General features: G+C 40.6%; 1 protein-coding gene across 1 annotated transcript; it reads right to left on the reverse strand.

The window, feature by feature from the left end:
- Positions 1 to 2,845: 2,845 nt before the first annotated feature.
- Positions 2,846 to 25,017, reverse strand: LOC140921175 (uncharacterized). The gene is made up of 17 exons (XM_073371145.1): positions 24,804 to 25,017; positions 22,636 to 22,732; positions 20,283 to 20,371; positions 18,989 to 19,164; positions 17,944 to 18,135; positions 17,260 to 17,457; positions 16,428 to 16,724; positions 15,633 to 15,767; positions 14,242 to 14,298; positions 13,286 to 13,369; positions 12,116 to 12,429; positions 9,116 to 9,406; positions 8,467 to 8,779; positions 6,044 to 6,143; positions 4,480 to 4,750; positions 4,139 to 4,243; positions 2,846 to 3,477 (listed from the first exon to the last, which is right to left on the reverse strand). Exons 1-17 carry the CDS (start codon positions 24,884 to 24,886, stop codon positions 3,313 to 3,315), a joined length of 2,967 nt encoding a protein of 988 aa, XP_073227246.1. The 5' UTR covers positions 24,887 to 25,017; the 3' UTR covers positions 2,846 to 3,312.
- Positions 25,018 to 25,385: the final 368 nt, after the last annotated feature.

Below are 25,385 nucleotides of genomic sequence, written 5' to 3' on the forward strand. Positions count from 1 at the left end.
TTGTGGGGAGAGATGAAAAACAAGCTCTCCAAAAAAGGCCTGTATGGGAGGCTACCCCTCATGGGGAAGCTCCCAAAGGTGTCCGCTTAATAGGTCTCAGTGTACTTGTTACCCATATCGCCTTCTTTTTTTAAAATTCAATTCAAAACGTTAAGATTGGTATGTATAGTTAGCTCTTTTAATTTTATAAAGCCTTCGTGCAGTTTTCATCCCGCTGATTAATTATTCAGCCGAAGAAAATCTTTGCTGTATTTTTTTCCTGTGGCTTTTAAATCAAGTACGTCAATTCTTTTATCCTTGTTTGACACTCTGATTATGAATTGTCTACCATGACACAAAAACCGTTCTTTAGTCTAAAAATTACATGTTAAAAATCATGTTGTAATGTTTTGTTTTGGTTTACAATCAATCGCCCGCTTCACCAATACGAACACGTCCTACTTCAAAGTCTGTAGGACTACTCAAATTCCTATAGGAGACGTTTCGCCATTATATCAATTTGATTTCAATTCAATCCCTTCGATTACTATTGAATCAAAACAAAAGTGAACACTTTTTGGCGTCTTTTAGAATCTTCATATTTGACTTCCGCTTTCGGTTTGTTCCTGAGGCAAACTTCGTTTTTTGGACTACACATAGGTTAATTCTTATTAAAGAATAAAATTCAAAGTCGTTTAGAGTTTCTTAACCAAAATCAGTAGCAAGCATAACGTTAATATCTATCGACCGATTCCCAACGAGACAAACATTGTAAAGATTGCTTACTGTTTTTGCACAGCTCGATGACACATCAGCCGTCGCAAAACAGCACGACCATGGAACTCACCGGCCTTTAGTGGAAAGAGTGACAGTGCACTACGAGTATAAAGCGACGGGATGATGTATTATTCTTCCCTCTGCCTATTCATTCGCTTTTAAAAGGAAGTCCGACACTAATAAAGCTGTTCAGCTCTACTGGCATAGGAACTTTGTAGCAATAGTCAGTCATTCACAGCTATTTTCCCTTCTTCCCTTCCCATGAGACCCCGCGCGCGCCTTAACCTAATCCCCAATCTTCTCTCACCCCAAAAAACACTTAAATAGCGACTATGTACGTACGAGTGTAAGTACGAGTGTGGTTTTACAGTGCTTTAGTAGCGTTGCAGTTGTGTTGGTCCTCTCACCTGTCAACCAATAGAATGTGTTTTTATTTCTTCCAATCAACGTGCGTTGTGATCGTGTCTTCTCCATGTGACTTCCTAGGGGAGGGCTGTAGTATGAGCCGACTGCATGACGCCCTGAAAGTGGCTAAGAATAATAATGTGGAAATTCAATGTGGATGTGTTTTGCTTTTGATTTGGAAGATGACGCTGTTAGACTTTTTGGCTTAACTGCTGAATACCCTGCCACTTTAAAGCAACCCCTAAAAATAGGTGGATACGCAGATACTCAAACTGTGGACTTTAGAAAGGGGTCACATTTTGCGATAACTCAATCTGTGTTCTAGCAATCAATCACCGAAGGTAATCGGCTCCTGCCGAAAGTCACAGACACCTTTCAAGAAAAACTAGTGATTTTACAACCATTTTAGAGTCAGCCGTCATCGGTTATATTAAAAAAAAACACTAACTTTTTCATGCGCTAATCATAAATACAACACAAACCGCGAACTTACGCGTTCTATGCTTAAAAGATCGGTCTCCTTTTGAACGTTAGATTTGCATAGTGAACGGAAACGATCAGTCATAGGCATATTTTCGTAAGCGTTCGCGTTTTATTCGAGTTCACAATATTCATAGGATGCAGAGTTGATTATGATCTTTATAGAGACGTAGATGGTGAAAAGATTTTAAACAAAGGGATTTGCCTTGTCCTCTCCGACAAGTTTTAGCTATCTTAACTGAATATAGGCTAAAATTAAACTGATCAGTGCGCTCTTCATATGTTTATAACATGCAAAAACGTGAAATTTAACTTTAACGACGCACAGCCGGTCTTGTTTTTTCGAACTCCTTATTATACAATGCCAAAACAGCATTAAATATACTCTCCTTCACAGCTTTTAAGGGCCATGTTTACTTAACCTTGCAAGACAAATTTTACTATCGTCCCCGACCCGCTAGAATTGCAAATTTTGCTCGAAGACCAAACTGCAACGGAGATTCCTTTCCTGTCCTATGCATTTTGCAAAAAGCGAGCTGGAAATCAAACTCAAGCAATTTAAACTGCTTTCATATTTACGTAGTCTCTTTAACTGTCTTTTTTTTTTCTAATTTATGAGATTCTTTTGGAAAACCATATTTTATATGAAAAAAAGTTAATAAAGTTTATTGTTATTATTATTATTGTTATTGTTATTATAATAATAATAATAATAATAATTATTATTATTATTATTATTATTATTATTATTATCATTATCATTATCATTATTATTATTATTATCATTATCATCATCATTATCATCTCTCTCGGCTACCCTCTCTATAGTTTGTTGTTTAGGCTTTACTTCCAGTTGGGGTGTTACCCGTCACGCGTCACGCATGTTGCCTGTCGACTTGCCACAAGTCGACTGCCTGAGCGCCGAATGTGCGAGGGGCGAGCGAAAACGACTGACCACCTAACCAGCAGAAACTGGAAACGGGCTTTGAGAAAGTGTAGGTAGACATGTGACTTGCTTGCTTCTTGATTACATCGCTATTAAAACTACGTGCGATTTACTCCTGAGTGCTTCGTTTTACGCTAGCTCTCGCTTTATAACAGGAGCAATTGTTGTGAATACTTTCATACGAGTTGTTAACACTTTATTTTGGAGTACCTCCCCATACTAATAAACCGAAAAAGGGAAACAAAGACCACATTTTTTAGTCTTCCAAACCAAGATTTTAATTAAGCAACTCTTCGTGGTCTATAAATTCATGTTTGCGTAACCTCTTCCAGTAGCACTAAACTCCAAACGAAAGGAACCTAATGTTAGGTTTAAAACCCCCTCGAAGATTTTTCTTCCCTTCAAGATCTGTTACAATACAAAACATCATTTCTTGACAAAAAATTGAAACATAATTTTCGAGCGGTTGTGATCACTTAGTTGTTGAGTGGCAGTATAGAACACGGAAACTTTTCTTCGCGACGTGTTAACACCGCTCACTGATAAAACGACAACGCAACATAGTCTCTGTTAAATAAAACAATAAAACAGCAAACGTTTTAACCCTTATTTTCTGATTTCTTAGCAAATATATCAACATAGATGCGTAAGTGCGCGGGCGGTGACGGTCTCCATCGCTTGGCCCTTGTCAGGATCAGCAAATGGTTCCATGGTAACAGAAGTACTCAGTCCCAGTCATCTTCGTCCTGAGTAAGTTCAATGCGACGATCGGAGAATTGACTGGGAGGCTGGACACTAACTCGCTCCATTCCTCTGGTGACGGAATCCATTCCATTTGCAGGACCATTCACTCTCGGGTGAATAGGTGCTGATGATCTGGGATGATCCCTCTGTTATGATAAAAAGAAAAAGAACCATGAAGTACAAATGGCTCAGCACATTGGCCTCTTCGTTGATGTTGTTGTTGTTGGTTTTGTTCGGTTTTGTTTTTTTTTCCCGCTTGTTTATCGTCAACACCATTATCTTGCCTACGTGTCCAAGCGCTCAGTCAATAGAGAATCCATCGGCATCTTTAACATTTGCGACGTAATAGTTTGGTTTTTAGATAAAATTCTGTTGTATATCTGGTAACAATCAAAGAGTAAACTGATGACTTCCTAATTTCCTTCCCAAAACAAAAAAATTAAGGGACTGCTGGGTACCACGCACCTACTACTCGATGCAGTACGTTGTTTACATTACAGTGAAGCCCGGTAAATACGTACACCGACAATACATGCCATACTGTCCGCACTAACTGGGTGTCTGTATTAAGCAGGTTAATTTTAGAAAAAAATGTATCAGCTTTTTTTCGTCGGGACAAACGAAGCTGTCGGTTATATATGGGTCCAGTTCAGTTCAGTTCATTTATTTAGCCAAAATGTAATACACTACAGGAATATATATAGGAAACCGGAAGGCTTATTAAGCCGGGTTCCACTGTATTAAACCCAGATCGTTGTACTAAATAATCATGATAACAACTAGGTCTGAAGAAGGTATTTGATGTACCTCTCTCCTGTCTTTAGATGCGAATTTCCCGCCAGCAGGGCCATATGATGAGCCAATAGCTTCTTCCGCTACTTGTTCAAGCCACTCGGGGACATCCTGGTAAGCCTGTGAGGAGTTAACAAATAACAATTATGCCAGTTTATGCTGGTTCTCTTACGCAGAGTTTCGCCAAATCAGGTACACGTTTTGAAATCTTTGACCGCCGCTTCCATCAAAATTAAAACTTCAAGCAAAAACTGCTTTTAAGAATGTCTAAACACATTTCATGATATCATTCATTTTACAATTCTAAGAAACAATCTAAATAGCAAACAATAATGATAATATTAATCAAGTGTCACCTCAGATAGGATCTTGACCAAGCTGCGGGCAAGTCGTTCATCTTTTCCAGGTTGAAAAAATGAAGTAGCTTTCCCTTTGTTTCCAATTCGGCCCGTGCGACCAATTCTATGCACATACTCCTCGATATCTTGCGGCAAATCAAAGTTGATGACATGTTTTACATCAGGGATATCAAGTCCCCGAGCCGCCACCGATGTCGCCACGAGAACTGGAGCCCGGCCGGTTCTGAAGTCACGAAGGGCTGCTTCACGCTCTTGCTGAGTTCGATCGCTGTAAGAGAGAGAGAAAAGAGACTTCTTAAATAATGGCTAAGGTTATTTCTACTAACAAGCAAAAACTCGAGGAGGAAAGTGATCCAAAGGAAACAGTGCTTAGAGTCAACTCTTTATTAAAACGTACAACTTTAGGATCCTTATACGTCTCTGGGAAACTGCCCACCCACCTCTCCCCTGAGCCTACATTTTGCCCTAAGTGAGAAGTAAGTGTTAATGTTGGCTTAGGGGAGGGGTAGGTATGGTCGGCACTGGATGCTAACTGTGTTGAGAATCTCGCGCAAAAATAGCCCGCGAGTACGGCCGTCTCTCCTCGCTCCTCGCCACTATAGGTGATATTACACGAGACGATTGGCAACGACGATTTTTAGCGCAACTCAGCGTCGCAATACTGGAACAATGTTGTTACCAATCGAAATAATGTCGTAACAATGTTGCAACGCCGCGTTGCGCTAAAAATCGTCGTTGCGAATTGTCTCGTGTAACATCACCTTAAGAACGTCCTACGAAAATTTCGTAATAACGAGGAGCGACGTCTGTGTTCGCAGGCTCGTGCATGCATAAAACGATTAAATTTAACATTGTAGGAGAAGTACTCGTTGATACCCGCGAGAAAGTTCTCCATTTGGGGCAGTCGCGAGAAGTCACGCGAGAGCAGCACGCGAGAGGTGACTGGTTACAAAGTGAAGTCAGGTAAAATGACTGAAAAGAGTAGAATTAATCCATAAACTTAAGTGACAGTCCATTTCTTTTTTTACAGTTTCCTACGTGGAACGCAACGAAACAATGGATTTTCAATTGGGAATATCCGCTTTCCCCCATGCAATAATAGGTGAGTACCCCTAGATTAACTCCTGCCTTTTTTCAGTCATTTTCTTTGCCTCCGTATAACTCTATTATCTCTTAAAGGCGAACTTCGCGATCGTCATCACGTTGTTCGTCTTGAACTGAGACACTTGACTGACTGTAACGACTGTTAGCGTTAACAAAAAAAGCTGAGTTATGGGTAGAATTTTAAAACCTAACTCACGAAAAAAAAAAAAAAAGATTGCAGTTACGTTACAGAAGCCCTTTTCAATAGTCCACAACCATAGGGTGCATCCACTCCTGCTTGTTCCATAAAATTTGTAAAAATAATGTTATTTGTCAATCCCCTCACTCCTCAAAGCTTTGAATGAATATTTTATGGTCTGGGGGGCTTTGGTCAGACTGTTTGTGGCACTAGGTTGGCCTACATGTTTTAGGCAACCATTTCTACGGCAAACACAATTTATAAATGCAACGTACTTACCCACTTATACTGGTAGTAGGAAAATTGTTCTGAGATAAAAGAACTGCCAAGAAGTCTGCTACTCGCTTCAGCTCAACGAAGATAAGGGTGCGGTCTGTACCTATTTTGAAAGAGGTTTAATTACAATTCAAAACAGTTATCAACTCTTTCACTGTCAGTCGTTAACTTAATATTGAAATTCAGGATCCAGTAATCATTTTGCTTTGTTAGGACAAAGATATATTTAAAACGACATTTCAAGAATGTTTTCAGAATTTAAATCACCCGTATTAAAACCTTACAAGAGGTGAGCTGCCTCCTCGGTGTAGTTAGGAATAGGAGTGCAGCTTTCGCAGTGAGTGGCACTCGTCGCGGCATTACCTCTCTCGCTTACACTACTGATCAAAAACCTAATATTTCCGCCCTAAGAACACGTGAGTGTGTTGGCTCTCGTGTCGATAAACAACCTTTGAACAGATCCTCTTTTTGTCTTGTTGAATAACGACGAGAAAAGGAAGTCCTGGATGCCTGAGCCGCGTCAACCGTTTGAAGTCGCCGAAGCCCAAATTCCGGACTAGTCAATCTTGGTCTCCCTTGTCAAACTGGTTTCCCGAGTGCGAGTACAGTGTATACCAGGGCGGATAAAGGTTGGGCGGTGAAACGAGCGCGTCCGAGCAAAAAGGTGTGATGCAGTAGACTGGGACTCTACTTAGAAATGTCGCTTGTTTTCGACTTTGGTCAGGGCTTGCGATGAGGTTTGACCATTAGACACTGCCGCTGTCACTGAATTATGGCGGTGATTTGTTTTCTTGCACTTCTTACTCGTTCCTTTGTGCTGGTACGCTGTCTCCGGGAGGCAAATGTTGCTATTTTTTGCGGGAGGTTTAGTTGGAGTAGACAAACATCTCTTTCAAAGGGTTTCCCTTATTACTTCCACGACTTTACCGCTGAATTATATTTTCGTTCTACTACCCGCCAATGTCGATGTTATTCCAAAACAAAAACAACTAAGTACTGTCTAAAACTCGAAGGAAAATCTCATCCATGTCATCCATGGCAAAACTAAAAGACAGCAGATCGCGTTTCATAACTAGATGACGTGTATTTTATAAATGCGTGCAGCTCGTGCAAGGTGAAATTATGCTAATTTCAATAACCATCATCCTTCTTTTAATTTTGAAAAAAAACACCTCATACGTCTTTCTGTTTCTTCGAAACTTCAAAATTAGTTTCCTCTCAGTTTTTACTGTTCACGTTGTTTTGTTTTAGAAAGGAAAACGGAGAAAAAACCTTACAACTAACCTCAATAAATTTTGTTTACATGCGGTTGCCGGATTTGCGACGCATTGCGCGAATCGCCATGGCGCGTTGCACCCGAGAAGCAAAGTTTGAAGCAGTACAACGCCACTATATCAAAATATATCAATCTAATTTTTTGTTATGTTATATAAAATTTATCCCCCTTTAACATATGTAAAAATTGAGGTTAAGAAGTGTTAAGCTTTTGCAAACGAAACGGCGAAAGACGATTAGGTGATATTTTGTGGAAGGAGGAGGTATTCAACACTTTCAAATCAAACTCAAATTTTGGCATTATACGACCAACAAGTTTGACTTATAGGCATACAGACACAAACATATGAAACTGTTTATTGATATTGTTATGAAACGAATTTATCTGTTTAAAACTGGAGCCTGAAATTACAGAAAGAAAATAGGATTTCCGGTTTGCAAAAAGGAAAATTTCGCCGGCCTTCGAGCGCACCGGAAGCGCGGAAAGAGCGCTCGTGCCAGTCCTTCTCCGCATCACACATTAAATGAAGAGCGGAGCGCTCGTTTCACCGCCCAACCTTTATCCGCCCTGGTGTATACGTTTATTAATAGAGACCTTTAGATTCTAAGACGAGTACGACAACGAGTGCGAGATTTTCACAATACTAAGTAGTGCTCGCGCGTGAACCAGCGTCATTTTGGCGGGAAAACGTGGCAGCCGTCGTCACTCTAGTACGAGTTTTAGCGAGAATGTCGAAGTGGAGGAAACAAGTTATCAAATGTTAGACGTTTTATCATTTTGCGATCGGCAGAGGGTGCAACCTCCTTCATTAAAGGTAACAGTACTAAATTTTCTGGTGAAAAATGGTAAAATGAAGCTTTCCGGGGAGTCTATAGTTTGAGAATACGCGAAAAAGCTGTCAAGTTAAATGTCGCACTCGTTGTCGTACTCGTCTTAGAATCTAAAAGTCTCTAATAAACCGATGGTCATAACATAGCCCGCTCTACAAAGCGCACCGCTATTAGGCCTGGGTTCGAAACCGTCTCTCAGCAACAAGTAGCACACACTTAACCAAGGTCTTACTCAATTCATGCAGAGTCTTTCTCGAGTACGCCAAATCAAGCAAGCGAAATAAAGGCTCTCCAAGCAGGTTGGTCAACAGTGTACGTACCTGAGTTAAGCAAAAGGTCAAACAGCTTCTCCTTTTTATCATCTCCAGGGACAGACATTACAGACTGACTGATGTCCAGGTTTGATCCACCGATCTTACCCACTGCCACAAACAGGTACTGTTCCTTCAAAAAGTCGGCGGCCAGACGCTGAATCTCGTCAGGGAAAGTGGCGCTAAACATGAGCGTCTGTCTCTCTGTTTTGTCGGGCATTCCTTTCATTTGCACAATCTTACGCACGTCCTTTTCGAATCCCATATCTAGCATACGATCAGCTTCATCCAGGATCAGATAACGTACGCTTTCAAGACTGATCTGCAGCAAACGACACAAGTATTATGATAATTAAATACAAATATGGGAAAAATTTTCGCGCAGTCTGCAAAACAGCCCGTAGTAATGATAGTTCTGGAGCGAGGGTGAACATTAAGAATTCAAAAAAAACAATTTAAAAAAAAAAAGAAGAAAGAAACATAGAAAGACAGAAAACAAAAGGAAAAAAAAGGAAAGGAAAAACCCCGACTGTTTTGCAGTTTCCCAGGGGGGAGGGGGGGGTTGTTTTAACTCTTATCGAACTCTTATCGAATATAGCTCTCGACCAGTCAGCGCCGGAGAAATCGGTCAGTTATTGTAAAAATGAATGTTACCAACCCGATTGCTGTCGACAAAGTCAATCAGTCGCCCAGGCGTTGCAACCAAGAAATGACAACCTCTTCTTATTTTGTCAGCTTGGTGTCGTACGCTGACCCCTCCATAACACACAGCAGCAGTAACAACAGTCTCATTAGCAAACTTGCATACTTCTCTATGGATCTGTACAGCAAGCTCTCGTGTTGGCGCTAGACACAGCGCTGTTGGAGCTTGAGTGTCGCCGGTTAAGTATCCACCACTCAGAAGACCCCGCTTGATCATGGATGTTAATACTGGCACTAAATACGCAACCTGCAAAAACAAAAAATTGAAACGTTTTCTGAAATGACTACTTTTGCATTCTTCACAAGGGCTTTCAAAGCGTTATACGACGATACGCCAGAGCTGAGCTATTAAATGTTCATGCATCCCAAACGATTGTCATTTGCATATTTGGTACCATTTGTGCATAACCTAGCCTCAAGGGTCCATTCTATAATATCTATTAGTAAAATCCAACTAGTGGTCTATTATCAATGCTGCGTTCTGATTGGTACCATATATCGAAAAGCGCGAACTTTTTGGCGGCAAAAAAGGATTAAAGTCTAGCTTTAAGTAGCTAAAATTCTTTTATTCTCGATATTTTTGACAAACTAGTTGGATTTTACTAAAACCATTATTCCTCTCGCCCTCATGGCCTCCGAGTCAATAGCCCATTCCGCCATCGGCCTCATGGGCTATTGACTCAGAGTCCATTCGGGCACGAGGAATAATTGTTAATTATTAACAACTGAATCATTGCATAATGCAATTCTAGAGTTCTAATTGGCTTAGCCATCATGGTATATGAGTCATTATACCATACTCTCTAAATATGGTAGCTGTACGCGTCTGCTCAAAATTAAAAACAAGCTGAAAATCGGTTGTTCTTACAAATAAAGTCGGGAAGAATTATCGATATTTTGTGATTATAGCCAACTCACTCAGCGCTTCGCGCCTAGTTGGCTAACCACCATCTCATATCCAACGCGCATTCGTAGAATAATTGTTTAAGATAAAAATGATCTACGAAGAAATAAACAGCGTCCAAGCTCCGAGCTAAGAGCTGACAACAGCGCTTGCGTATACTGTGATTGTCTCGACTTGACGAAGTTGACCTGGCTAGGCGGACCAATGTGTTTATTTGGAGACAAGTTGGCCCGGGCTACGAGGTTGACCCTACCATCAAAAGGATGACGATGCAAGGCCGTTCACCCTCCTTCTAGCCAAGCCAACTATTTGTTTCTCATGTAAACGGTTCGCCACGGTTTGTAAGGAAATTCTCCGGGTACTCCGGTTTTCCCCTCTCCTCAAAAACCAACACTTCCAAATTCCAATTCGATCTGGAACGCACGGACACGTTTAAACGAGTTCATAGCAAAATAGCAAAAGTTAACAAAACTTCATAAAGCGGTACGTATATTCATCCTTACTTTCCAACCATCTTTCATATAACAAAATCTGGTCTCAGTTTGAACAACAAACAAATCCTATGTGGGGAACATGTGAAATTGTAAACTTTTCTTGGCTATTGTTTTCAACTCTTGTGATTGGTCAAAATCTTTTAACACAAAAAAACACCCTTTCAAAGTGGAGTGTAAATGCATTTTATTGCGTAAACAGGGCTTGAAATAACGGCCGGTCAACGGACAATGTCCGGTCAGAATCGAGCATTGTCCGAGCAAATCCGTGGATGACCGGACATGTTGTCCGGTCATTTGGGCTTTCAAAGAAAATTCAATTTTGAGACAATCATGATGGAAATTTATTCAATCTTATCATGTTCCCAAAAAAGATATTAACTAGAGGGACTTTTGTTTGTGAAATTGATGACATCTCCTGTTGTCAGTCGCGACCGCAAATTGGCTACTGCTGTGCGTGTTGTAAAGTGCTCAAGATTGCACGCCCCGCTGCGCCGAAAATAACCCGCATAGCATCTGGTGCCAACAAGAGCGAAAAAAAGAAAGACCCAGAGTGACAGTATAATGAATTAGGCCACCCTCTTGCTCCGATAAAACTTCACAAATGTAACATTAAAATAAAAGGCTTTAAGTGTTAATGAAGTAAGCATAAAAATAGAGTTTGTCTTTATTTCGCCCTGTCCGTAAATTTGTTGCGTGTTTATCACAAAACGACTAATTCACAAGGTTAACTCAACATTCATCACCCTGTTCTCTTTGAAATACATTTTGATTATGTATAAGTTTTAACGCATTCAAATGCCAATGAATGCCCACTACCACGATTTTTTGTGCGAATGGCGATGTTACTTCGGCCAGCAGGTCGTGCCGAAGGATACCATTATTTTCATTGCGCAACGTGTAAGAGATGTAACGGAGAATTTACAAAATGTATATGACACTCAAAAGAAACGTTAACCAACAAAATTATATGAGCTGAAAGTTCATGCTCCCCATTCTAAAGACATTCTAAAAAGCAATTCTATATGTAGACAAATGAGAAATGTATTTCTGGAAATCCTGAACAAAGTGCAAACAGTAAATAAATGAGTTAAATCGGAAGCATGTGGACATAATCATCAACATCTTGAAATGCCCTTTCCAGTGCGTTTATCGTGTTAATTGAGAGATTGATTTATTGAACCAAACGATTTCACAAGTTTATTTGCCCGTTTGAAATAACTAGAGTTGCTGTTGCTGAAAATGATACAGATCATGTAACTTGCAAAATGGAGCCTCTATTGCAACTAGTTAAGATGGATTAAATTTGTCCGGCCAAAAATGCCTATGTCCGAGCAAAATCACGTTTGACCGGACAATGTGTCCGGCGCCTACCCAATATTTATTTCAAGCCCTGCGTAAACGGCCTTCATGTAGGTTTATGCATTCTCTGTGTAAAAATGAGAACATTCCTATGTGGGGAAAGCACCATTGCCGCATAACAAAAGAAATTGCTATCCACCTTACCCGGATCATTACTTAATTTCTTTACTCAGAAAAAGCCGAAATTTTCTTTACTTACAGTTTTTCCTGAGCCTGTTTGAGCGCAAGCCATCAAATCTCTGCCAGCCAGAACAATGGGGATCGCATGCTTCTGGATAGGCGTGGGTTTGATGAATTTAGCCTTCTTGATATTCGAAGAACACTGTTCGAGAATGCCGGCTTGTTCAAAAGTATCGATCGCGGAAGGAATTTCTTTGCCTGTCACCTTCACAGGGATCTCGTCATATTTATCAAAATTCAATCCGCTGTGTGGAGCGTCTTGGAATAGTTCATTGATATCACTGGGAAGCTCTGGTGGTATATACGTTACAGGAGCAACCTTGCTTTCGGGACCTGAGTTAGCAGAAACATTTAATTTACATATACAGCTATTTTGAGAAAGGTTGTCACAAGAAATGTGCACGCGACAACCCCGAAAGGTAATATGGAATATGATCAATACACTGTTCCTGACACTGTAGCTGTCGAACCTACTTTTGTTGCTTTAATTTAGCTCTCGAAAACATATGTCCATAGCCTGTCGTGCAATTCTTTCAAATTTCTTTGAAGAACAGTGAACTCAAAACCACCCACAATACCTTTCGGGGTTGTCGCGTGGTCTTTTTCCGACAACCTTTCTCGAAATAGCTGTATTCACACCAAGCTGTTTCAGCAAAATAATGGAGACTTCAAGATTCCAAGACGCGGACGTCTACAGCGGCGAGGTTTTCTCAATACTAAGTAGTGCACGTGCGTGAATCAGCTTCATTTTGGAGGGAAAACTTTGTCGCGTCTATCTGGAACCGCTCAATTCGTCACTACGCGACTTTTCCTGGAGTTGAATTCTCAAGGGCTTTATCCATGTTAAAATAGAGAAGGGAAAATTTGTCGTAGTATGTCTACGTCCTCCATAAAACGTCGCATTGGAAGGTTTCACGTCATAGTCGTGCAGTGGACGTCAAAGAAATGTACTAAAAAGCGTGATGCACGTGCAGAGCTGTTGTTTTGCTCATAAAACCAATTGTTTTATGACGTTGTTGTTGTCGTCGTCGTCGTCGTTGCTTAAGGTCCCTATTGTCGGTTCAAAGCCTCGCTCCTACTCGTTTACTTCCGCTATTGTCCGAATACCTGCTCACACTTTGACGAAGAGTGGCAGAAACCATTTGATCACCATTTTGCACAGTAATATTATATTAACATTGTCCCTAACCTCTTCTTCCACCATCGTCTTCTTGTTGAGGACATTCGCGAGCAAAGTGACCAGTTTCACCACATTTAAAACAGCCCCGACCACCTGGAAATAAAATAATTCGACTTGTTATCAGCCAGTAAAAAGTTATTAAAATTCCCAAAAATGACGAATAAGGCCAACCTCCCTGTTCCCAGGTTCCTCTCCTTCTCGTATAATTTATCTTATTGATACAGTTAAGGCTCTTCTTGTGACCACTCTCGTAAGCCACCAGCTCTAGTTAAGAACAGCATTGTGAAACCCTGTTTAAACTGTCTTGTAATTAAATGCTCCTGAAATCGACTGCAACCACTTTTCTGCACTGGAAGAAAAGCTCTAACTTCTTGATCAAATTCAGGGTAGTAATACATAAGTAATAACTGTTTGTTATCTTTAATAAGATAAACAAGGAGGCAGCGTAGATGAGCGGCTACTGGAATTGTAATCCGGAGGCACTGAATTGAAGTCCTGCCCTGATCACTGGGTGGTCCCGTGTACAACTCCTCGGTCACCCTTGTAAATAACCAACTGGTTTGCTTCCAACCAGTTGGGATTCTTAACCTTGTGGACCACAATGAAAACTCATCTGCTGGTTTACCAGTAATTGTGCTGCCCATAATTATTAAGACTATTGTTTTTTGTTTGTTTTGTTTTTTGCTGTTGTTGTTGTTGTTGTTGTTTTAGTTATAAACAAGACATATTAATATTTTGGATGTATTGGCTTTTCTGAGTACCCACTGGCAGTACATTTATCACATGGTCACTCACAAGAGCCTCGTGATTCTCATAAATGACCAGCTCTAGCTGTCATCATTTCCATGGATTCTGGGATGGTGATCTAAGAGAGCTACAGTCATGTACAGAGGACTGTTAATGATAATTTATGTTGTCCTTGGACATGTATTTTTGCATTAAAAACAGTAATGTTCACGATTTACCTCGGTCTCTATATTCTCCTGGTGGTTTATTTGGATAATTCCGAGCAAAATGATCCACTGGGACAAAGAAGACAATAAACTGTTAACATTGCACATCAGTTTTTAAATTACCCATTCAAAATATTTTCCATAACGTGATTGGTTTATTGCCCCACCCATAATTTCTCTCAACTAGCTGGCTATATATAGCACTAACCAGCTAGTTGAGAGTGGCATGAGTGCACAACTTAAAAATATGGAAAGAATTCAAGTCAGGAGCTGCCACTAAGATTTCCAGTTGCCACCTAAATACCCAGTACAAAGAGTAGGCAGAATCAAGCAGCTATTGATTTCATTTGGTTCTATCCTCTAATTTCATGTACATATGATAGCCAGGAGAAATCCACAGCCACTGGCACTTAATGACAGCCCTGTTACTGACTGTAATCAGCGTGCAAAGAAAGTTGTGTCCGATAGCCTAGGGCTAGTGGATTTTGCCATTGGGCTAATGATTTTTGTTCTTAACTTGCCCAACGGGCAAGTGCTGTTTTGGGGGGAAATTCAAATTACAGAAGGATTGTAACCAAAAGGGTTTTGGGGCCAGTGGAAATGACTTGTGGGCTAGTACATGCTAGCTACAACTTGCCCGAATGGCAGGCTGTAAAACTGACTTTCTTTGTACCCTGGTAATGAATGTAAGAATTAGCTAAAACTTGACAATTTTATTGCCCAATGTACGTCTAACTGACCTCTCTGATCCCCTCGGTCGGGGCATTCACGAGCAAAGTGGCCAACTTTGCCACAATTATGACAGGTCCGGCCACCAACAAAACAAAAATATTAGAACACAACCTCATGTTATTCCAGATCAACACTGAAATACTGGAATTTTTAGATAGGACAAGAGAGTGACTGGCCTTTACAAAGTACCAACAAGGACAGTAAGCTAAAAGGGGCCTCTAAATTGTTAAAAAAAGGTTCTGCACGGAATCTTTTCTGTCCCCATAAACCAAGGATGAGGGCATGTATAGTGTCCTACAAATGGCTGGACCTTTATGTGGCTCCGAGGAGCACAGAAATGAGGTCCTGTTACGTTAGGGTAAAATGTTACCAAATTCTGGCCTTCAAACAACAACATAGTAATAAATAACAAAAAACACACGGAAACTACAATAAACAGCAAAATACTAAGGGAACATGGCTTCCAATAAAGTGTTTCAGACTTGAGACTGTACAGTGTACCTTGACACTCTAAGAAGACCTTAGAAATGAGAAAGGAGATGGAGGAGGCATAAAAACAAAATGGTTATTTGGACATCACTATTGTTCCTGCAGAAGCTTCCCAAGCCTTCATGTTGTTATATGTGCAATGACAGAGGCACCTAAAACCACAACAAAAATATGCACAATACCACTCTGTTCTGCACTGCGAGGTAATCGTCCAGACAAAGACATGTCTTGCTGCTGGAGTTCAACGGTATCACGTGTGGTATGACCCCAATGTTGTTGTTGTCCTTCACTTGTCCAAGATGCAGAATTTCCTTGTCCTAGACAAAATAACCATACACAACGAAAATTATTTTTAAGTCAGTAAAAACATTCAACGTACATGTACATTAATAGGGTTCGAAATAAGTGGTTGTCCGGTTGTCCTGGCCAACAAAAATCATAAACAGGGCAACCAATTTGTGCAGGGTGGTTGCCCCTTGGACAACCCAATCTACCAAGGCATTAGTTACTAGAGGAATACATATTGCAGAATTTTGCTTTAGGAGGGTCATAATTCCTGAAAATAGTTGAAAGTAAAACAAATGCAGAAAAATTAGTGACCTTACGATCCAACAACGGTGACGTCCACGAAAAAGTCGCTGAAAAATAAACTTCCCATCCTTTCACTTTTTTGCGCTTATTCCAAGGGGTCCAGTTACTGAAAAGAAGGGAATTTAGTTTGGAGCTGAAGAGAAGGAACCATGCCCGAGTTCTGACAGAGATGGTAGAATTTATCGTCTTGCCACTCCCATTCTTAAGGAAACTTAAAATTTGGTCATTTCACGTCATAGTTATGCAGGGACTACAGAGAAATGTACAAAAGAGCATGATGCACGTGCAGAGTTGTTGTTTTGCTCATTAAACCCACTGCTTTTTTGATGTTCCCGTTGTCATCGCCGTTGTAGTTTCATAAGGTCCCTGTTATTAACATAATGTACCTTCAAAATTAGAGTAATCACTAGTCATGCCATTCATGTAACTGTTCCCTCCCCCAAGAGCTTGGGGAGGAGTGGGTTGATTGATAACTCCCCCACCCCTCCCAGGACCTTGTGGGTTGAATGTAGCTTCTTCATGTCTACCACCCATGCTCTGCTGGTAACTTGTCACTGGTGGTCCATTGACAGAACTATGGCTGTAGCTGTTGTTCTGCTGATCAAAATTTCCTCCTGTCATAGGTTGTTCACTGTAACTTTGTTGGTAGCCTTGAAATGACTGTTGCTCGCGCTTATAGCCACCTACAAATCAACAGGCATTAGCAGATAACACAGTATTTGGAAAGCACATCAGAGGATAGCAATAATTCTAACGCATTTCGTTTGGCTCCTCTGTGTATACACAGCTTTTCTTTTTCTGGGCCATGCATTTTGGAAAGAGAACATTGAAGACAGAGTGAAATTATTGGAATTAAATGTTATCAATTGTTGTCCAAAGATAACAGCCAATTTGCATAAAATAGGTCTAAAAATGAGGGAATGACGTTTCAGAGAACTTAGCTCCTAAATTTCCCAGTGAGAGTGGGGCTATGTCCCTCACTCCACTGACCCCTCTCCCCCCTCCCCCACAAGCAAATTGCACTTCTGGTGCATATTTTTTACCTTACTGGCCATGAATAGTCCCTTACATGTAACTGCTGAACTAAAATGTAGGGAGAACACTGACAAAGAGAGCAGTTTGTCATGGAGACTTGTCACAGAAACTTCTCCCCCAATATGTCCTTAGCTTGACAATAAAACCAATGAAAGGCCTTACTGGGCAAATAGTGTATCATACCTCCCCTGCCGGGGCCTCTTGGATTATACACAGCTTCCTCACGTCTCACACCCATTGGCTGATGAGAGTTCATCATTTCAAATCCGTTAATAGTTTGTTGAGGGTAGTTTTGTTGTTCTGTGTTTCTACCCCACTGTGTTGGTTCAGGGAAATGTTGCCCTTGATATCCTTGAAATGATGTTTGCCCATTAGGATTACCTACACAAAAAAATACATGTGGAGCAAAAAATATTCATGTATCAGCCTGGTTTTTACAGTCCAGTGACTCAAGAAGCAACAAGCAAGAAGCAATTAACAATAACTATTGTCATTGTCATCAATTTAGTTTCCCTATCATAGACTTATCACATAATAATCATAGAATAATTATATTACCTGGGCAGGAGATCTCAGCAAATCCTTTATAGTGGGGCAGATACAATGTACAGCTGTACAGTGTATGTCCAGATTTGGGGCCAACTCGTTCACTTTTTATCAAAAGCACCAAATATTCAGGAATGTGAAGACATACCCACGGTACATCTCTAGTTGGACTTTTCAAGGACGAGGATCGGACATTGTATTAAAGGAGATTTCGTTTCTTTAAGACTGTACAACCACTCCAATCCAGGTAAATTAAAGGAGAAGATAAAAAAAAACATAATATGTTTTTCATATTTTGTTTATTTGTATTCCTTGTCTCACCTCCCCTGCCAGGTCCTCTTGGGTTAAATAAAGGCTCTTCCTGATGCACACCCATTCCACCGTGATAACTGTTCATTGGTGCAGCAAATCCATTGACACCCTGCTCACTGTAATAAGGCTGCTCCATATTACTTTGAGGTGGCCCATTCTGAGTTCTGTATCCTTGAAATGGTGGCGGCTCATTCTGCCTCTCTGAAAAACACACCAATGGGTTCATCCTAACATAGATTCGTAATGGTAACGGGACTGAGTGGAGTGCAATTCGGTCTGTAATCATACGAGTGATTAACAAAATAGGACGAACGCATAGCGGGAGTCCGATTTGTTTAATCATGAGTATGAATTACTCATACATGTAACTTTAACAAAATTTGTAATATAATAGGCTATTTTTTTAAATCAATCCACAAGAAATTCGAAATTTTGTTTTGCTGGCAGTGAAAAAAAAAAGCCATCGTACTGTCCAATTACTTAGGCATGACGCATACTGTCCTACTAAACTGTTTAATTAAGGCTGGAATCAGGGCAGTTGATAGCCAATCAGATTTGACAATGTGGTTAAAGTAATGATTATGTACATTAATAAAGCAATAATATAAACTGTACATGTATAATAATGCCTCCAAGCCTTCACGACCAACATTATAACATTTTAACTTTGGCGAGTGAAAAATTAGCATAATGTTTAATACCTTGTCAATTAATGGTAATGTTGCTTTTTCTGCTGAAAGAATGAGCAATGAGGCACAACTTTTACGGAAGATCAACAATATTCATAGTACCGGTGCCCACAAGCCCAGGCACTGAGGCAGAGTTGTACATGTGTAGGTACAGTGTATGACTCTATACAGCACACTGTATGCTCAACACTACAAAATGATTCCTGTAAGACTGTTTGCATTACTTTGAGATTACTGTAGTACAGCTCACACTAAACTTTGAAAACCTCCCGAGGTACAGTGTGTAAACAAAAAACAGAGCTTTATGTGACAAATAAGGTTAACATGGATGAAAATGGTTATACCATTTTTGTAGGACATCTAACCTGTAAAATTTTGAAAATTTCCTCTTCTTTGAAACTGTGAATCCTGGTCTCTCTTAGGTCCTCCTCTGTCTCTCTGCATTGCTTTCTCTACCACAAGCTGATCATTTCCTACCATAGTACCATTCATTTTATCTATTGCAGTATTAACCTCTTCTTCAGCAGCAAATCCAACAAATCTGAAATAATCAGTACATGCAATAATCAAGAATTAAGTGTGGGGAATCAGGTACAGGTGTATGGGACAGCAGGGATGAAGAGCAGCAATGAAGGGCAGGGATGGGGAAACTGGTAAGCATGAGGGAGCAGGGATGGAGAAGCAAGGATGGGAGGGTAGAGAAGTGGAGCAAGGATGAGGAGTAGGGATGAAGAGCAGGGATGGCCTAGCAGGGATGGCCTAGCAGGGACGGGGTGAACAAGGGTGAAGGAGCAGGGATGAAGTAGCACAGATCAAAGAAAAGGCATTAGGGACCAGGGATGAGCTACAGCTGTAGCAAGAATAAGGGATAGAGGAGCAGGGATAGAGGGCAGTGCTAGGGGAAAAGGTACAGTGTATAATAAGGGAGCAGAGATGGGAGAAAAAAAAATGAAAGAGCAGGGATAGAGATGCAGGGACAGAGGAGCAGGGATGGGGCAGCAGAGCTGGAAGCATGGATAAGGAACAGGGATGAGGAAAAAGGATGGGGGAGCAAAGAGGGGAACAGGGATGAAGTAGCAGGGACAGAGATGCTTGTACAGAGGAGAAGGAAAGGGGTAGTAAGGATAATTTGGGAGTAGGGGCAGGGGGCAGGGATGGGAGGCTGGGACCGGGGAGCAGGGATGGAAGAACAGGGGTGGAGGTGCGGGGATAGAGATTGCACAGACAGAGAAGCAGGGAGGGGGTTGCAGGGATGGGAGAAAAAGCATAAGAGAGCAGGGATGGGGCTACCAAGATGAGGGATAGGGGAGCAGGACTGGGGGAGTGGGGCTGGGGAAAAAGGCATAGTGTATGGGCGAGAAGAGATAGGACAACAGGGAAAGAGGAGCAAGGACAGAGACGCAGGGACAGCTGAGTGGGGATAGGGGAGCAGAACTGGGGTGTCACCTACAATGTACTTTGCTCAGAGTTGCTTGTACAATTAAAGAAAGTTATTTTCAGGCCTTGCTGATACAGTCAGCTTCTACAGGCTTGAACCAAGTCAGTTGCCTATTTTCTGACTACAACAGCTGAGCTACCCCTGTTGATAACAACAACCCCTACCCTGTATAAAAACTTATCCAACTATAATATTCTGAAATTTACAATAAGTGTGTTTACCCAATTGTATTGCTTCTTCCCTCTTTCGGGGCTAGAACATTTGCTGACACAACATTGCCACATCCACTAAACAAAGCTTGCAAGCGGTCCTAAAATATCACAGAACAAGATTTAAACAATGTACAAAATTTGGTTTCATGCTCTTGAGCCACACCATTAACATTAACCCTTCAAACCCCAGTATCCACATACAAATTCTCCAAACTGGTCTCCATAGGGTGTATGGAAAAGCCAGAATCTGGAATCCGGAACCGGAGCCGGAAACGGAACCAGAACTTAAATTGAGACCGGGGTTAATTGGGAAGCACTAAAACCAGTTGCCGATACCCGTGTGGAAATAAAATTCAAGATGGCGTCCTCTGTTATCATTGTTTTGAGAAATTTTCAGCACAGTGATCTTGATACCAAAGATATACTCACATTCGGAAAGTGACTTGCAAAAAAAAAAGGTAAGTGCATCCTACTGTTATTCCTAGCAGTCATAAACTGTGACTGCAGCGGTAGGTCGAGCAATTTTCGACAGATCAAGACTACAACGAATCAGAAGCCGATTGACTGCGAAAAACAGCCATTATTAGTATGTGATGTTTAAGGCCGCTGTTTTATTCATTTCCTTCTCTTGAGCTGAAGTTACTCATTTTTTAAAAGGGCTACGTGTTACATCCACTGTGAGGGAAAGGCGGCAAAGGGAGGAGGAGTACTCATGTCAATCATGATCCCAAGTTGCAACGTTCACGCGGATATGAAATTCTCAAAGAAAAATTTTGCGCCGTACGCAAAAAATGCGACAGTAAAAATATAATAACAATTTAACAAATAGATTCCATGTTGCCGTGCGTCTGTTCAGTAATAGATCACAGATGACGTCAAAATGTCGTAAAAACAAAGAAGTGGCACACGAGCCGCAGGCGAGTGTGTCACTGTTGTTTTTACCACATTTTGACGTCCTATGTGATCTATTACTGAACGGACCCACGACAACATGGAATCTATTTGTTTTATACAATGATCAGAAAAGAAAAAGACCGATACACATACCTGCCTCGAACCGCTTGACCTTTTGAGGATTTGTGCTAGTTTAGGCATTTTTTAAGTCCCAAACCCAACTTTTCATCTTAGCTTCTTCTTTATCTTACTTGTGTACAGTTTCTTCGAAAAGTTTTTCACAGTCTTTTCTTGCTCAAAGAAGAATAATAGCGAAAACATTTTGCAAAACAGCGAGTCTCTCGTAGCGAAGACACACGATGGCAACTGTTGTGAAGATTTCTTGTAGTTTAGGCATTGTCAAGTAGTCAATAGCTTTTTTGGTCTGCGTTTCTCCATTTTGTAAATAGCTCCTGCTAAACTTTTTCCGAAGCTTTCACTTGCCTCAATCCGAAATAATCTCACAAACATTTTCAAAACAGAGTGCCATGTTGAACAAAACAAAGAAAACAAGTTTCCCGTGACGTCATCCATGTATCTGTACTCTAATAGATCATGGGCAACGACCAATCACAGTGCACGTAGCATTCTCATCATTGTATAATAATAAATATAACGTAGGGATGAAAAGTCTTGATCGAGCAATAATTATTGTTAGTGACACTCTCAAGACAGAAACGTCTCCAATTTTTATTTCTTAGGTTCCGGTTCCGGGTTCCGGTTCCGGATTCCGGATTCCGGATTCCGGCTTTTCCATACGCCCGTCTCCATACACTTCCCTAAAGAATGTGTTGAGAGAATTTGATAAAAGATCAGAGCACCTTCTCTTAGGTGATCAATTTATTAATTCTCATAACCTAATCGGGTCATGTAGCAGCTGCTAGGAAGAGAATGGAAGTCTCCAACCTTGACCCCAAACAATACTTGAACAATTGAAAGCATGGGATGTCATTGTTTTCTGAGACCAATCAGGAGAGACCTTTTGAGCAACTGACCTAATCTCATGACAATCATACAATGTATGGATATGGTTAGGAGAAAATTGATGTTGGTCACCATTGGGACTTTAAGGGTTAAATGGTTTAGGAACAATGCACACACTGTACACCACATGCACAATGTTGCTTAACAGGATTGCATGTACATGTACTTTTGGTGTCAAAAGGGCAAACCAGGTTTGTTAATTCATTAGGAGGAATAAAAAAATGATAATTTTTTTGTTGTTGGATACATGTAGCTTTGGGGCTAGCTCTAAAAGCTTTGGGATACACATGTACACAGCCCCCTTGTCCTTTAGGAAAACTGTGTTCCCCTTTGGTTTTTTGGAATAAATTAATGTACTTATTGTGGGATTTCTGTAGACAATATATTTAACTTTAATGTTTTTGTTGTTGTTATAGATTCTGTTTTTAAAAAAACAACAACTCACCTTATCCATATCTAATGGCACATTTTTAATGTAGACCTTGTGCTCTTCTCGTCTTGGAGATCTGCCAGAAAAATTACTCCCTTTGGGACCTGAATAACTAAAAAAATAACACCCAATTACATTTGTACGAGTGCATGGTACAAGGCTTCAAGGGACTTGATATTGATGTATACAATGTACAGTACTGCTCCAAGGTCAGTTACCAGTCGTGTTTCATTTCCTGTGCAACAAGAATCGCATCGCGCAGTTCCCCACGTTATCCATTGGTTTCATCTGGTCAAATAAGTGAAATGTGCTTATGCAACATTGTTGAATTCCCCATGTTGCACTTATATGGTTACCATGTTGCAAGCTGTTGATAATGTTGAATAGACTTTGATTTCCATTAAACATTGCTTTTAAGATCATTCAACCTTGAGTTTCCTCGCGTGTATGTTATAGGTCAAAATTAAAATTAATTTAAGTTAAAATGTCTTAACCTAGTAGGTTGATTCTCAATTTTCCTTGTCTCCAAGACCTAATTAAATTAAATTCAGGTTAAAATTTTTTAGCCTAGATTGATTCTCAATTTTTTTCGTGTCCTAGCCCTAATTCATGAATAATTTGGGCTACGAGACAACAGAAATTGAGATTAAACTTAAGTGGAAAAAATTTTAACCTGATTTTTATTTTACCAGTAACATTACAACATGTACAGTAAAGTGTAGTCTAAAATACAGCATATTCACATGACGTCACATCCACCACATTGCAACCCAGTTACTGGAGCGTGACACAGTACCCTCAATCAGCAACACGTAAAGCAACATTACACCAGCCCTTATCACATCTAGCAGAGTTTCAATTGTACTAGATAAAATTACTGGGTAGTAAAATCACTTCTATAGTTGGAAAATTATGGATGCAATAGCAATCCTTGTTTATATTGCAGTTGGGGCTAGTTTCTAATGTATCACTGTATGGCTAGCAAAGATAATTTTCCTCATGCATATCTTGTTGAGCACCTAACGTGAACGTTCAATTCAGTGGTACAGGATTTATCCTTGGCTTGCCCTCCGATAGCAGTCTGACTGCTATAAAAGCCCTAGTAAAAAAATCCTGTGCCTCTTTGAGCTGTATTGCTAAGTTGTAATAGTTCAACCACCCTGAAGTTTTGTAATTCCCACCCTTCCTACCTTTGGAGGTTTTTTTGTTGTTCTCAATTAACATGGGCTCATCGCTTTCATTCGCCTAGTTTTGGTTTAAGTCTCACGGCGACTTTCCCAAGCTTCGATTTCAATGCAGACTTTTATATTATTTTGATTGTACTGCAGAATGTGCCAGCTAGCAGGTGCTGGCGGAGTCGGCTCATAGTACTGATAAGATAAAGTTCCTGGAAAAGAATAATTGCCTACACTGTTACATTAAGTTGCACGATGCTGGCCGGAGGTTTTAGTTCGTAATGCCATGAAGTGTTAGGCCATATCAAGTTTGTTTCTTTTGGACCTACCTGAACTTCTCCAATCTGGCACGCATTAAATAGCACCGGGGAGACAAGTAAGGCTTTATGGTCACACTATGGAAAGTCAGTCACCCATTAAAGCCTAGCTAAAGGAAACTAACTAACTAAAGATATATAAGTTCACAATTCAAATCTACTTAAACAAATTCTAATGTTAAACTTAATCTACAATGTGAAACTTAAGTCCATAATCTGGGGGCTAGTTGTCGGGGGCTTTTTGTCTGGGGGCGAATTGTCCGGAATCGCTCCCCGGTAATGCCGTGGAACACTTCTCTTGGTAGTCAGGTATCATTTTCGACTTTGTTTGCAGCAAAACACCTGCTTGGTTTGGAAAAGTAACACGGTGGACAAGTTCAATGAGATAAGTAGTTGACCTAAAGCTGATTTAAGTTAAGTCTATATAGAGGATAAACTCCAATCTTTCCGCGCCATTGCACTCGGGGGTTTTTGAACAGAAGGGCGCAAGCTTTAATTTCGCTTCAACCGGTAAAATGGAGGAAGCAGGATCATGCAACCAAGGTTTCAAACCGTGAAAGCTAAAATTAATGAGCATAAAAACACCATTTCACATGAAAAGTCCATTTCACAACCACAAGGGAACTCCCCGGGAACAACCACTCATTCACAATCCAGACGAGCGCACATGGGATTTGTTTACCCCTCCTACCTGCTGTTATAATTTGTCATTCTTTCACCATGACCAGAGTCTTCATTTCTTGGCGCCGGCTGCCAACGTGAGCCACCGTCCATCTTTCAAGCAGTGTTTTAGTAAACAGCGAGAATCCTTACCGGTTTAATAGGAACTTCTTCCAGCCGAACACGTGCAAACGAGAAGATCGCGAAATTTCACAGTATTTGGAGCATATCGAGTTTCAGTGGTGCATGTAGCCTCGTGTCCATGTCAGTGACAGAAACTCCCTGGGGAAAACATGGCGACATGACAAAACCGCTTCCCTCCCACACCCCGCTCAGAAATGAAAAAAAAAATAACACAGTCTGACAGTATTGATATTTTTAAAACCTTGAAAATCCTCTCCATGCATCTTAATAATCAGTTACAATTTATCTCTAAAGTCCTTACAAAGTTTTCCAAAGCAACCAATGCATATAATATAATGATGCCTGCATGATCTCACAAACTCTTCGTTGGCTGGCTGTTGTTGCAAAAGAGCAACAAGTTCTTTCTTTGTAGTGAATTTGTGTATTTCCACTTGAAGGAATTGTGAATGAATAATGCCCCACCCTAGGG

Source organism: Porites lutea, chromosome 12, assembly GCF_958299795.1.
Source record: "Porites lutea chromosome 12, jaPorLute2.1, whole genome shotgun sequence".
NCBI lineage: Eukaryota > Metazoa > Cnidaria > Anthozoa > Scleractinia > Poritidae > Porites > Porites lutea.

Excerpts from the sequence above, each read along its gene's own strand:
- LOC140921175 (XM_073371145.1), bottom strand. The coding sequence starts at position 24,886 with ATGGACGGTGGCTCACGTTGGCAGCCGGCGCCAAGAAATGAAGACTCT. Across the intron at positions 19,165-20,282 it reads GGAAGAAGCAATACAATTGG|ATTTGTTGGATTTGCTGCTG; the intron begins GTAAACACACTT and ends TGATTATTTCAG. Across the intron at positions 9,407-12,115 it reads AAACAGGCTCAGGAAAAACT|GTTGCGTATTTAGTGCCAGT; the intron begins GTAAGTAAAGAA and ends TTGTTTTTGCAG.